The sequence below is a fragment of the Salvia hispanica genome, chromosome 4 (genome assembly GCF_029641045.1).
Source record: "Salvia hispanica isolate PSC_SH4W2 chromosome 4, Shi_PSC_v1, whole genome shotgun sequence".
NCBI lineage: Eukaryota > Viridiplantae > Streptophyta > Magnoliopsida > Lamiales > Lamiaceae > Salvia > Salvia hispanica.
Genome location: NC_142695.1, coordinates 50,167,832 through 50,182,645, shown reverse-complemented (window position 1 = coordinate 50,182,645; position 14,814 = coordinate 50,167,832). Strand labels below are relative to the sequence as shown.

At 34.2% G+C, this 14,814-nt stretch overlaps 1 protein-coding gene and 1 pseudogene across 2 annotated transcripts; one reads left to right on the top strand and one right to left on the bottom strand.

The window, feature by feature from the left end:
- Positions 1 to 6,933: 6,933 nt before the first annotated feature.
- LOC125194243 (abscisic acid receptor PYL3-like) lies at positions 6,934 to 8,664 on the top strand. Its single transcript, XM_048092359.2, has 3 exons — positions 6,934 to 7,217; positions 7,776 to 7,991; positions 8,138 to 8,664. Exons 1-3 carry the CDS (start codon positions 7,119 to 7,121, stop codon positions 8,363 to 8,365), a joined length of 543 nt encoding a protein of 180 aa, XP_047948316.1. The 5' UTR covers positions 6,934 to 7,118; the 3' UTR covers positions 8,366 to 8,664.
- A 1,049-nt stretch (positions 8,665 to 9,713) lies between these two features.
- On the bottom strand, positions 9,714 to 13,341 carry LOC125194242 (protein WHAT'S THIS FACTOR 1 homolog, chloroplastic-like; annotated as a pseudogene). The gene is made up of 4 exons (XR_016128814.1): positions 12,311 to 13,341; positions 10,912 to 10,975; positions 10,741 to 10,815; positions 9,714 to 9,969 (listed from the first exon to the last, which is right to left on the bottom strand). The product of XR_016128814.1 is annotated as a protein WHAT'S THIS FACTOR 1 homolog, chloroplastic-like (transcript).
- Positions 13,342 to 14,814: the final 1,473 nt, after the last annotated feature.

Sequence of the window (14,814 nt, the reverse complement as noted above, 5' to 3'; positions counted from 1 at the left end):
TTCCATTGTTTTCTTTAGTTTAGACTTGTTTTCTTCCATGAATATGAGTAGCTAAACTTCTTTTATGTAGAATTCTTGGTGAAGATGCATTGATTCATAGTTTTAATCCAATTAATTTCATTTTTATCTAGCTCTTGTAATTGTTTGGTTTATTCCTGTGTTTTTTCATGTCAATTGCTTGATCACCAATTGGTAGTGTAGGGTTTCTTAGAGTAATCGGGAGGTGAAATAATTAATCTGGAAATAGGAATAATTCACACCTTAATTAAATAAAACTCGGGAGAGTTGAGATTCTGAGTGGGTTCATTAATCTAATCGATCTGTTGGGAGTTAAGTCTAAGAATTAGAAGGGGACTTCAATTGTTACATTTAATCTGCGGATTTCTCACCTTGGGAAAGGGTTAAATTCATATATGTGATTGATTCAACAATTCTGGAGACTTTAAATGGTAATTGAATGTCAGTTGAGTTAGGCTATGAGTTGTGTATCAGATCCTTGAATTCTGCATATTTCTTCATCTATGTCTGCAACCTGCTTCTTTGTTCTCTTGTTTAAGTGTTTTTCTTTTTAATCTTTGATTTATATGCTTTTAGTAGTGTTAGTTTCAAACCAAAAATCTGGATCGTCTGGATAGTAGTTGAAATTTGTTCATGGTACTTAGGTTTACACTAAATTGTCTCTGTGGGATACGATATAATCTTGCTTGTTGTTTTCTACGATAACCCTGTACACTTGCGGGTATTATTTGGGTAAAATAAAGTTGAGTCAAATGTGTGAAGTGTGTGTAGTGTGTGAAATATATGAAATGTGTGTAGTGTGTGAAAAATGTGTAGTGTGTGAAATGTGTGTAGTGTGTGAAATGTATGTAGTGTGTGAAAAAAGTGTAGTGTGTGTAGTGTGTGAAATGTGTGTAGTGTGTGAAATGTATGTAGTGTGTGAAAAAAGTGTAGTGTGTGCAGTGTGTGAAATGTGTGTAGTGTGTGAAATGTATGTAGTGTGTGAAAAAAGTGTAGTGTGTGAAATGTGTGTAGTGTGTGAAAATGTGTAGTGTGTGAAATGTGTGTAGTGTGTGTAGTGTGTGTGGTGTGTGAAATATGTGAAATGTGTGTAGTATGTGAAATTGTGTCGTGTGTGAAATGTGTGTGTGTGTGTGCGTGTGTGTGTGTGAATATTTAGAATTCCACTACTTTTGATATGAAATTCAAATTGTGGAATTGGAGGATTTGGAATTGAATTGAATTGGAATTCAATTCCAAATCCATGAAATTTTATAATACCAAACACTGGATTTGGAATTGAAGGCTTCAATTCCAATTCCACACCTCCAATTCCGTGTACCAAATGCAGCCTTAGAGGTTTTGTAAATTGAAAATTGACAGATATATACGAGTATCAAATTTTGGGGGAGCGATGAATATAGTCCACATAAAATAGTCATATTTATTCATTTTGAGTTGTCCACCGAAATTAGTCTATATCAATGTAAAGTAGTTTTTTTTTTATCTCTAATGAGGTTGATTCCATTTTTTACTAACAGCCTGTGACGTCCACAGTGAAGACTATTAAGGGTGAAAATGGTTCTAATTTTGTCAATTGAATCAGTTGGAGCTTAAAAAACACTCAATTGTTACTATAGATTGACATGTTCCATAAGCCAAATCTAATAATTATGTTGAAAATGAGCAAAGAGGAGGTTGATAAACTGAACAAAGATAATAATCCGTGGTAGCAACCAAAAGCAAGCTACCAGGATAAAGATGAGGAGATGAGGCTATGGGATATTGTAGCTTTGTGATTAATTGGAGCTAGCATCACCATACTAGTCGTAAGTCTATTGCGTTTCTTTAAATTCTTGTATCTTTTGCTTCTTTACTTTCGTTAATTTGAGAATTATTTGCGTTCGACAAAGGGGAGAAGGAGTAGGGCGGGGCAAGTTTCAGAAGATATGCGACTAGTGTTTTAATATGAGTTTTAAATCTTAGGTGGGGAAGTTTGATCCATTTATATATTTTGAAAGTAAATAAGAAAAGAAGTTGATAAATGGAGAAAAACCAAAAAAAAAATCTTATTCTAAAAAATCCATTTACCTCAATATCATATTTTCAAAGTCAACCAATTGAGACTCACATTTGGAATTTGTCAGCACATTAAAGGCCTTAAAACGAAGATGGATAACTTTTGCAAGTTTGGTAAATTAAGGATTTACATTTTACCTAATACTATCATAATATGGCGACAATATATTCTTCATCCATGTGAAATTCCTTTGAGGGTAGTAACATATCGACACGTTTTCTCATGCCTAATAGATATGCTCTGTAACTTGGGTTAATTCCTTAATAAAGCATGATATGAAATGTCTCTTCTTTTTTACTTGATACAGTGTAATGATATTTCTCCACTCAAAAGTCAAAATCACCTTCATTTAATGTATATTTGTTGTCTCTAAGATTTGAGATTTCAAAAAATTAATTTTATTGCGCACTTGATGGTACGGGCTTTCGTCCTCACAAATATTGATAATTTTATAGCTATGAAAAATATACTTTACAATGTATACTTTATAGTGGTGTTGCTTAGACCATCTCCAACCATTCCACTAAACTCAAACCTATTTTAGTGTAAATCTCACACTAAATATTGATTTTGCTCCAACCATTTACACTAAAATCAAACCCAAAAGAATATTCTTCACCCACTAACTTTTTAAACTTTTCAATCATAGCTATATATTTTTATCTAAATTACACACTAACCCCATGACACTTTGTCAATATCTTAAATTAAATTAAATAATAATATAATATAAGATTTACCGGGTTATTATTAGATTATGTTTTTATTAGTTGTTGCAATTTTAATTATTAGTCTTCTATTTTTATTTTATGTATTGTTTTAATTACTAATGTTTAACTATTTTTGTTATATTTGATAGCATATTTTATTTGAATATATTAATGTCGGTATAGTATTTAATTAACTAATAAAATAATTATTTTCATACTATATGTACCGTTAGTAATTAAACTATATAATAAAATTGGGTTCCGTAGGAAAAAAGGGACGCTCTTATATAAATAATAGATTGTTTTTTTCCAATATATTGAATAATACAATATTAATATGGGCCAGCCCATTTAATAACTAAATCAAATATTAATAAGATTAAATTAGGTTAATTCACATTTTCATCTTCTCCACGCCACTTTCTGCAATGTGTAAGTTTTTTTTTCTCTATATTTTAATTTTTCTTCCTTATCTTCTTCTATCATTCTTTTCTTCTATTTTGTTAAATATGAATTGATTTAGACTTGAATGCAATTACTCAAACTATGAAAAGTGTTTTTGGTATACTTTTAGTGCAAACCTAAAGATAGGTATTCTTTCTTCAAAAACCTATAATGGGATTGGTTTTGCAGTACTGTTGGAGAGATTATCCTACTGCATTTTAGGTTTTGCAGTACTGTTGGAGATGCTCTTAAACACTAAAACCTAAAATGAGATAGGTATTTAGCTCCAATAGTACTCAAAAACCAATCCTATTTTTAGTTTTTGAGAAAAAATTACCTATCTTTTGGTTTACACTAAACCAAAACTCAAAATTTTTGTGAGTAAAAAAGACATAATATAGAGAATATTCTTTTAAGTTTAAGTTTAGTGTAAATGATTGGAGTAAAATCAATATTTAGTGTGAGATTTACACTAAAATGAGTTTGAGTTTAGTGGAATGGTTGGAGATGCCCTAACGACACGATAAATTATGAATGGCATTAAACTAAAGTTCAAATCTAAATAACAAATATATACCAAAAGAATAAAAGCATATACTTTCATATGTGCTAAACCTTTACACGTGTTATGACGTGGATGTATTTGCTATAGATCTAGAAAATTTTCTACAGTCAACTAAGTAAGCCAACATTAGTCAAATCTCAATCTCAAGTGGAAAATATCTGCAACTATAAACTGTTTAATCCATCTAACAAAAATCACCATATTTAAACAAAGCAAATTTGAGATATATTCTTCTAAGTACATATATAGAAAAATGACAACTAATATGCAATTATGATATTGTAACACACAACCCATACATAGTAGTAATATGCTTTTACCTATTTAACATAATCATATGATCATGTCGAATCTGTCATTAGAAAAATATGCCATGGAACTCATTTATCAACTTTTAAGTATTTATTTTTTTTATAAATGTCATTAATAAAAAAATAGTCTTATTTGTGGACGACACATACACGGGTTTTAATGAAAATTGGTAATGTAAGAGAGACATGGAAAAAAAATGAATAAAATATGGAAGAGAGGTGAAGTGGGCAAAGTATGAGAGAGAAACTTTCCATTTTTAGAAATGGACTATTTTTTTTTTGTGGACATCCAAAAATGACAAAGTGAGACTATTTTTTGTGGATGGATAGAATATTTTTTTTTTCATAAATGCCGTTATAACATCGTCAAGTTTATCATATACTCCTAATAGTTAAATTCATACATACGCGCTTACATATATATTGCACAAAACAATACTCACGGAAACTGTCTGGTTTGCAAGATTATATATATCAGGTAAATATGTATATATTGTGTTTGGTTCATGAGATTGAATCTCACAACTCAATACTAAATGAATAATCATATCATAATTAGTCATCGCCATTCTATCTAACTAAAATAATCTCAAAACTCAATCTTGAACTACATCCCGTAATTATTTTGTTTAACAAATCGACAGCCACACCTCAAGTATTGTGGTATCAGTCATAATACAAACATAACGATGAGTGGAACTTTAATCCCTCACTAGAGAGGAAGGGCGTCCCTATTAATATTTTTTTCTTGCATTGGTCACTAAACAATATGATAATTAAATAAAATTCACCAAAAAACCAAGAGGGCGACAAGTGTCCTATAGACTTGGTCAAATATACTTCCCAAGTTGGAGCAACCCCACGACGAGTGACAAGTGTTCCATGCAAGGATTGCAACTACACTCAACAACCAAAGTAAAGAGACAAACTACATTAGGCCCCATGAATGCAAAAGGCTTGCCCAAATCACATGAAACCTAACTTTCTTGATAAACAAAGTAATGCAATTGGCCAAAGGAAAAGAGCTAGGGCGCATAATAATCAATTCTATCATCATTTGTGGTTCTTGATTCCTTATCCTCAAACCCTTTGTACCAATACTAGAATGCCTCGGTGAATTATTGTCTTAGTTGCCTTTCTTATTTTGTTTTGCCCCTTGTCCAGGATTCGATTTGGATAGGGGTGGCGAAACGGGTTACCCGCGGGTATCAGTACCCGATTTTAGCCAAATTGTTGTCTTGATACCTGCCCCGCGACATACCGGGATTACCCGATACCCGTGTCGGGTATCCCGTACCCGACCCGAAATCCTAATAAAAAATTTGAAAACCATAACAACCGCGTCAATGTTCCCTAATTTACTTTATTAATATCGATGGTAAACGTTGAATAGATTGAGAATAAAAGTTAGGGAACACTCTATAGCTAGTTCGGTGAGTTTTCAATTGTATGTTCGTTGGAATATATAAATGTTTCAAAAGAACTCTTAGATAAAGTACTTCCATTGTTCCACCTTAATAAAGGCATTTCATTTTCTCACTCATTTTGAAAAAATAATAATAGAAATACTCTTCTCTACATTATTATCTCTCTTACTTTATTTTTCCTCCATTCTAACTATATATTTTTAATTTTTCAAAATGAGTGCGTATAAGGCTATTATTATTTAACTATTTACTTGTTTTTTTCTCCACTTTAACTATTTGAAACACGTCTATTAATATGGAACGGAGAGAGTATTAAAAGATGGAATATGCTAATACTATTAATAACGGGTATTATCGGGACTAACGGGTATACCCACGCGGGTAGTGGGTATACCCGCTACCCGTAAAACTCTAAAACGCATTACCCGATCCCGCCCCGTTTCCCGTTATCGTCGGGTAGTGAGTACCCAATACCCGGCGGGTAGCGGATCGAAATGGGAATTACCCATTACCCGCTACTCATTTTGCCACCACTAGATTTGGATGATTTTTATATTTTGTAATTTTATTATGAGTCATGTGAACGAATGGGGTCAAGTTTTATTTTTGTAATTTGTCGGGACATAACTCGATATTTTGCATATGATGCCAAATCTAATAATCTACATATTACCATCTACTATTAATAGGCATGTTTTTGTCATTTTCGTTTCATCCACAGAAATTTGCTATATTATGTTTTTCATAAATTACTATAACGATGTTAGACCCATTCTTGTATTAATAATATTATAATTTTTCGTCTATTTCTATTTTATTAGTATAATTTACTAATTTTATACAACTTCATTCATCATAAAAAAAATTTAATTTTTTTTTATTTTAATCCATCCCATAAAATTAGTCCATATCTATATTTGTTATTACTATGTTTTTATTTTTCAAAATGTGAGCCCCATTCTGCATGAACAAAATTTCAATTATCTTTTCTTTCTACATTTCTTTTATTTTACCAATTTACATTAATAATTATGCAGTTTTCAAGGCCCATATTTTTTTTTGGACGAGTAATTATTAAAATAAGTGAAGTCAATGGTCAAAAGAATCGTTGTAAATGGAGTTTTAAGATATCGATCGGTATCTCACAAGAAATACCAGTAGTAATATTTTTCTTTAAATACTTATAACATAAAATTCCAGTATGTGATAAAAATCTTTTGTAATTATGTGGAAGTGACTAGAAAAGCCATCCATTAACCAATAAGAGAATCCGATTGTTCGTCCATCCAAATAATTTTGTTGAATAAAGGTGGTGTCAGTGTCACGATCCATAAATGTCAAATGGTTGAGATAAAAACATTTTGTAAAGATAATTTAGTTAAATTTAGTTTAGTGAATGTAGAGCGCTTTTGGTGATCAAGTGGTGGTGGGGCGGGTCGGTGCTAGCTGACGAAGACTCCCATTAAATATTAGAGTTAGATGCATGCACTCTCACCTCTTTGCTAATCCCTTTTTCCAACCCCCAAAATCGATTCTTCAACTTTTTTTGTTGATTGAGTTTCTTGATTCTTGAATTTGGGAAAAATGGATGCAGTGTGTGTGAGTAGGTACCACAGCCACCAGCCCAGCGACCATCAGTGCTCTTCTTGCGTGATGAACCACATCAAGGCGCCAGTTGACATTGTAATTTTCTCACCTAGCACGTGTTGGTGTGTGTGTTTTTGGGGATTGTTTTAGACTTTTAGCTGTGAATTTGCTTTTGTCTTTGGATTTCTTTTTTCTTGAAATTTACTATTATTTGATGTGAAAAGATTTGAGTGAGATCAAAGATGTGGGCTTTGATCAAAACTTATGGAATTTTAGCTTTGATGGTGAATTTAGATCTTCCATTGTCAATTCTCAAGATTATAAGGGGAAAAGGTCAAATCTTTAAGGAGATATGTGGGATTTGATCAAAACTTATGGTTTGACTGTAATTTTAGCTTTGATGATGAATTTAAGGTGAAAAGCTCAAATTTTTAGTGGGGGGAGGGGGTCTCTGTTTGGGTGTTAGATTATCTTAATTTAAAATTTAGGGATTTGGTTTTGTTGGCTATTTGAATCCTTTATGTTTAGAATGGGAAGAAAAAGGGTGAAAATAGCCTCAGCTCTTTATTTTTATGTGAATAGATGCAATTCATCTTGTACATAGTTAGACGGCTTCCAAATTGAATTAGGTATGACTTCTATGTATTCGTTTAGGTTTGGTCGTTGGTTAGGAGATTCGATCAGCCACAAAAGTACAAGCCCTTTGTTAGCCGGTGCATTGTGCAAGGTGATCTGAAGATTGGAAGTGTTCGAGAGGTAAATGTGAAGTCGGGACTCCCTGCAACGACGAGCACCGAGAGGTTGGAAATGCTCGATGATCAAGAACACATACTTGGGGTCAAGTTTGTTGGTGGTGATCACAGACTTAAGGTAACAATCTTGTTCTTTTTTTTATTTATCATGTTTTGGAGTATGTGACCCAAGGGTAGTTTGATAGTAGCTCGATCGATAAGAACCTTCAATATTCGGAGATTAGTAGATTGATCAAAATGCTTAAAAACTGCGGGATATTGCAGAACTACTCATCGATAATCACAGTCCATCCCGATGTAATTGATGGGAGGGTGGGGACAAAAGTGATCGAATCTTTTGTTGTGGATGTGCCGGATGGGAATACTCAAGACGAAACATGCTACTTTGTGAAAGCCCTGATCAACTGCAACCTCAAGTCTTTGGCTGATGTCTCAGAGAGAATGGCGATGAGAGGATTAGTTTCAACCAGCCAGCCACCCAGTCTTCGTTGATAATAAAATGCAGACGGCGCCATTTCAAGAAGGCCTTCTTGTTGTGCCTCTGTATGTTTTTTTGATGGAGCAAGTTATTGTTAGCAGATGAAGAATGCATCCATGTACAAAGCATCTCCTGCTATTTGCAAATGGCTGGGTAGATGTATATGTATATATGTGTTATGTGGAGTACATGTTTTGTGCTTCTATTTAGAGGTGAGTTTTGTCGAATTTGCACTTTCATTTAGTTGTAAACTTGTAGGTGGAGATGAAATGCTTGGATCAACTATTACTATTAGTATCGTTTTCTTTGACTAGTTTGTCTTGTTTCTTCATTTTTGGGTTATCCATTGTTTAAGAACTACTTTATCGTTTGACCACTAACAAATTTATAAATATGGATTTAGAATTCTTCAGAAAATAGATCGAAAGCAATACTTTGTTTATTTTGTTAATAATTTGAAATAATTAATAGCTGAACTGAAGCCCTTAAGAATAACCATAGTGAAACAAACTCAAATATATACTCTAAAAAACATAGTACTCCTATATATAGACTTCAATAGAATAGGATAAATATTGATTTAAGTTTAATTAAATTCTGATTAATTTTATACAGTTTGAAATTCAAATATTTAACTTTAATTTTTTTATATATTTTATTCATATACGAAATGTGATCTTTTGATGCTTTCTGATTTGGTAACAACAATTGGTGTTTGGTAAGCATCCCATGATTTGTTTTCAGATGCTAGATGATAACATGTTCATCAGCAACACATACTCTCGTTCCAACTTGAAGAGTTGTTTTGCAGCAATCTCTCCCTGGTGAGGCTACCATGGGTTCAACAAGATCCAATAATAGCGCCCCGTTGAATCAGGCTCTATTGGCATCTGACACATGAAATCCCATGCTTCATCTAGATATCCCGCCCTTGCGAGAAGATTTGAATCTCCACCCTTCATCAACCAAAGCCATCTGGATGGAGTTTCTTCGGAGAAAATCCCATTACCATGGAGTTCCAGAAGCTAATGTTAACTCTTTCCAAAATGAAATTATAAAACAGGACTATATTTCATAGACCAAGGCAGTACTTAATAAACAAATAGTAACTACTTTCTCTCCTTGCCCCATAATAAAAGTATCATCTTTGTTATTTGAAGTTATATTCTCAGGATCCATATTCTACCAATTCTATCTATTTACACTCCGATAACTTATTTCACTCGCATCGTGTCTGTTGTAAAACTACTATATCAGTGAAACTTGAATTTCACTAAATTATTCTATACATAACGCAGTCAGCCAGATTTTGAAACCCGTGGCAAAACCAGTTGGAACTTCTACTCGGAGATGGAGGGAGTATAAAACAAATGGGGCACGTCCTTTTTAGGGATGCTATACAAAATCTGCAAAAGCTACAAAATTCCAAATTCCAGCTTCTTTAACCTTTCTGTATAACAAGAAAATCAAGAAAAAAAAAAGAATCAACAGAGACTAGGTCAGCTAGATCTTTCTCACTTCACTTCAGAAATTCCCCATTCTTGATCATACATGAATCCTGCAATCGGTCCAACATTTTGTGCTTGCTTGTCTTCTTCCACGAGAACAGCGACGTTTCCTGCAAACAACAGTCAGTTCTTAAAAGACAGTTGTTCAAACATCCATCAGAAAAGCAGGCATGCAGACAACACACACACAGAGATGAGAGCTAAAACTTCATCTCCTAGGCTGCAGAGAACCACAGCAAGATTCTGTTGTCCCCCACCCTGAGGATCCTGGGCATAATTTGATTATGACTACACCAGAAACCCTCGAGGGAGAGAGACAACAAAAGCTCCAGTGGTGTAGACAAGTGAAAAAACCCACGAGCAAAGCTGCAAAGCCACAGATTGTTACTTCTCCCCCAATTGCCCCCTGGCCATCTTCCATCACTAACATTCTTTTAGAATCTAAGAAACTAAGCATGCAAAGGGCCAGAAGCCCTTGAGGGAGAATAGCAATCATAGCTTTGGAATCTTATATCTAATGACTAATGCAATGGAAGTGAAGTAAGCTATGGATGAGGGTATAAGCATTATACAACGATGGAGAAGCCTATTTATAGCCACAAGGTCGAGAGAAATTGCTAGGGCTCGAAAAAGAAACTGTGGTGGGGCCTCAATATCTTAGGCACTAGACATGAATGGCCGAAACAGATTCGTCTGATTCATGATATTGTTCCTAATCTGAGCAGGAGAAAAGATATGGCCCTCAGACACAGAAGTCAACCCTCAAAAGCCAAGAATGAAGCATCTCAGGCATCTATCTCAATTATTTATCACGTTCGATTCCTTTCGACCCTTTGATCTTGCATGAGTGGATGGATACATTCAAAATAATTTGCTTTTACCTACATATTATATGTGTCTAGAGCTCAAAGATCTGTGAGAAACTTCAGATGTGCCGCGTCTCATACTTTTGCCTGCTGTTGAAAGAAACAGATATGTTAAACTATGCAGCACTAAAATCTTATCAAATCTGGTTGCTAAATCTGTGTTCTGTCAAATAATACGTGGAATACCTCGTCTGCATGGCACTCCCTTTCACTTAGAAAAAAACTCTTCCTGAAACAAACATAACCAGCACTGTGGAAAAAGAAAAACAAAAGATAAAGTAGGTTATTTCCTTTCCAAAGTATTCTCCCTTTTCCAAAATCTTGAGGTCCCCGCACTTTCACAAACAAAAAGGTTACAGTGCTCCTTACAGATATCAGTAACACGGGAATCACATGGTATTGAGGAAATAGTTCATATATAATCCATAGAAGTATGTTTGATATCAATTCAACAAGAAGAAATAATATACAGTGCCAAAATATGCATGGTTGCTCATCAGTTTATAATTTATGATTTCCGTACAACGGAGCAGCCAATAGAAAAGCAAGATAATATGGGAAATTAAAAGACCGATAATCCGTGTTAGGTACTGACAAAAAACCATGTTATCAAATTCTGAGGTCCCCCAATTTAAAATTAACTAATAGCCTAAACAAATAGATAGCACTTTTTTCCAAAGGTATGCGCATTATTGGTGCCAGATGTAGCTTATAATCATGTAAACATTTTACTCCATATCTTATTCTGAATGGATGTTATTGTCTACTTTTGAAATAAAGTATATAAAGTTGAGCAACAGAACAAGCCATTAAACTAGCCAACACAGGATAATCTGTTTTTTTTTACAAGATCGTATCCATTTTGTGCGGAGCAAATAGAAAAACCAACAGCAATAATCAGTCGGATAAGATGACTCATTGAGATCAAAGCTAAGGTAGAGCATCAGAGGAATATATGTTTGTTAGCATGGTCATCTTGAGTTAGCATGAAATCTTGCAGAAACTTCCATATCAAGTATCAATCATCTACCAGGAAAATAGCTTGCCCTTTCAAATGTCAACTAAAGCATTTATCGAACCATATCCTCAATCAATGAAATTCCACTAACAAGATACACTTTCTGATTCTTTTAACAAAAGTGCAAACCATATATCTGCGTTTGTACGACTTTGGCCCATTATAGCATATGGAGAATAATGAGGTGGACATTTACTTTAGAATAAGAATAGTTATTTGAACAATGAAATGTAATGCACTGGTTTGAGCAAGTAGGTAAACTGATAAATTTCAAGATTATATGATTATGTGTATTAAAAATAAGATGCATTTTCACATGGATAAGAAGTTATACATAATACAATTCATAAAAAAAAAACTAATTGGAAGGGATATATAACGAGATCAAAACAAGCAGTAACCGTGTTATAATTTCTCATATTCTTGAGCAGTACTGGAATGCCTGATGAATATTGATCCTTCTAAAAGATAATGAGTCCTCAACAGTAAATTTTAACAAGGCTATTGTTTGATATAGCACCTTGAGTTAGGTCTCTTGATATGTGGAAATAATAACATCATATTTACCGGCATTCTCTTGGTGTTCCATCTGGTAAAACAGGAGCAAGAACTTTATCGTCACTCTTCTTCGTGGTGCCATTAAGTGTACCAGTTGGTATACTCCTTTCTATTCTAGGCAATGGCACGTCTTCATCATCATCACTCTTCATCTGATATGTCTTCTTGCCCTGTTCCTTCATCTTCACCTGAGGCGGTCCTTGGCAGCATTTCTCTTGGGGAATCTTGGAACATTAACAAGTGCGCGAAGCTTCTCCTTGATAAGCAGCATCTTGGCCTTCTCTATCTATACAGAATCACGATAAGCTTCACCTATCCCCCTTGAGAGAAATGTAGAACATATCAACATGCCTCTTAGCTGTTGGGAGAATCTAAATTCCTCCCGGAAATGGGTTAAAAGGTGTTCTCTTGTCAAGATCTCAAGAACAACACCACAAGCATGTTTTTCCTTTCCTGGGCAAACAGACCTCAAATCAGAATAAGGCAAAATGCAAGGCATAACTGTATTGAACCTAGGCACCCGATCAATAAACAAATCTCTCTCTTCCACCTCTCACAATCTATTCTCCTCTTGTGCAAGCTCTACTTCAGACACTGCAAGATCAGTATCCAAATGTGCAGGCCCTGAAACTAATAGTATCCCTAAACTAAACTCCAATGGAAGCCCCAAATCACTCTTCAAATGAGCAATCTTCTCCAGCAGAATCCGCTTATCAATCGACATCACCAACAATTTCCATCTTCATCTCCTCGAGGTAAAGTATCTCAGCCTCGGGAGTCTACCTGAAACCAAGTGAATAAACACCTTCTTCAGCAACGCCATAAAACGCCTCTTTTTCTGCAGCCCTAATTTGTGCGATATTCATTAAATTGTGGCCCAAAAATGGAGTCTTGCTCAAATTTCCACAGCCAGTTGATAAACCGAAATTTGCATAGGATTTACATTTCTGGCGCGGGGGTGAAGAACCGAACAGAAAAAATGGAATAGAACAGGCTGATGGCGGCAATTTGTGCAAGGTAATCAAGAATTTAGGCTCCATAATCAATTTAAAACAATCAAGTAAGGCACTGTAATTTACTCTATATCAATAGAGCGCAAGAATTCACATCAGCAATTAGCCCTAATCGAATTTGTTCATAAAACTGTGAAGGTCTGGCAAACCCTCTTAGAGTTAGAATTCACATCAGCAATTAGCCTTAATCGAATTAGAGTTATCCATTTTATCTTCTGCTTGTCGATTATTGGACAAAGGATGATCTGAGTTTTGTTTAGTTTGGTTTGGTTTGGTCTGGTCAGGTGCATCTTCCAATAATGTTGGTTTGCTTCAATCATTACATTAATCACTACCTATATTAATATACATGGTCTAGTGAAATTCGATTTTATTGGAAAGAACCAACTTTTATCAAATACTAGGATTGATTGATTAATTAATTGTAACATTATTCCGTTTGCAAAATTATACTATATCATAATTAAATATGTACATTATTCTGTTTGGTTTATGAAATTAAATCTCGTAGGTCAATCCTAAATAGATAATTACTCCCTCTATATGTGAGGAGTCCCACTTTTTCATTTTGGTCCATCCGCGAATAGTTGTCTCGGTTCATAATTACTATAAATGATAAAGAGGCCCCACATTTCACTAACTCATTTCACTCACATATCATTTTAATTAATACTACTATATACACAAATGAAACACTTATTCCACTAACTTTCTTCCACGGTTCCACCCACTTTTTTTAACATTTCTTAAAACCCGTGCCAGAAAGAAATGAGACTCCTATTCACCGACGGAGAGAGTATGTGATAATTAGTCTCAGTCACTCCCTCTAACTAAAATAATCTTACAACTCTGACTACATTTCATAATTATTTTCTCTAACAAATCAAACCGTCAATGTAAAGACTCAATTAATTCTATATAAAAATCTTCCCAAAATTCGAATTAGTGGATCCATGTAGACATGCCCACGATTCGTAAACCGGTGGTTTCGGTTTCGGGAAATGTGGAATCGGAACCGAACCTTGAGGCTATTTCACGGTTCCGGTTTTGGTAAAAAACCGGCGGTTTCGGTCCGAACCGCCGGTTTTCGGACAGTTCCTCGCGGTTTTGGTTCGGTTTGGCGGTTTTTCAAATATATATATATTTTTTTGCTATGTAATTTGAATTTTGGACTTATACAATAAATTGGAACAAGACAATGGATAATTTAAATTGAAATAAGACGAATAAGGTGAAAATTATATCAATTTTATTGAATTTGAATGGTAACGGACAACAATACAATACAATTTTCAAAACATATACTCCCTCCGTCCCAAGATAAGTGACCTACTTCTTTTGGGCACAGGATTTAAGGAATGGTATTTAAATAAATTAAAGTGGAGAGAGTAAAGTATGAGAGAGGGAAAAGTAGAGGAGAGAAGAGAGAATAAAGTAGGTGGAGAATAAAGTAAGAGAGATGACTTTTTGCTAAAAATGGAAATAGGTCACTTATAGTGG

What these genes read in the sequence shown, in the direction of transcription:
- LOC125194243 (XM_048092359.2), top strand. Translation starts at nt 7,119, where the DNA reads ATGGATGCAGTGTGTGTGAGTAGGTACCACAGCCACCAGCCCAGCGAC. An exon ending in TCAAGGCGCCAGTTGACATT is followed by an intron (nt 7,218 to 7,775) that starts GTAATTTTCTCA and finishes GTATTCGTTTAG; the next exon opens with GTTTGGTCGTTGGTTAGGAG. An exon ending in GTGGTGATCACAGACTTAAG is followed by an intron (nt 7,992 to 8,137) that starts GTAACAATCTTG and finishes GGGATATTGCAG; the next exon opens with AACTACTCATCGATAATCAC.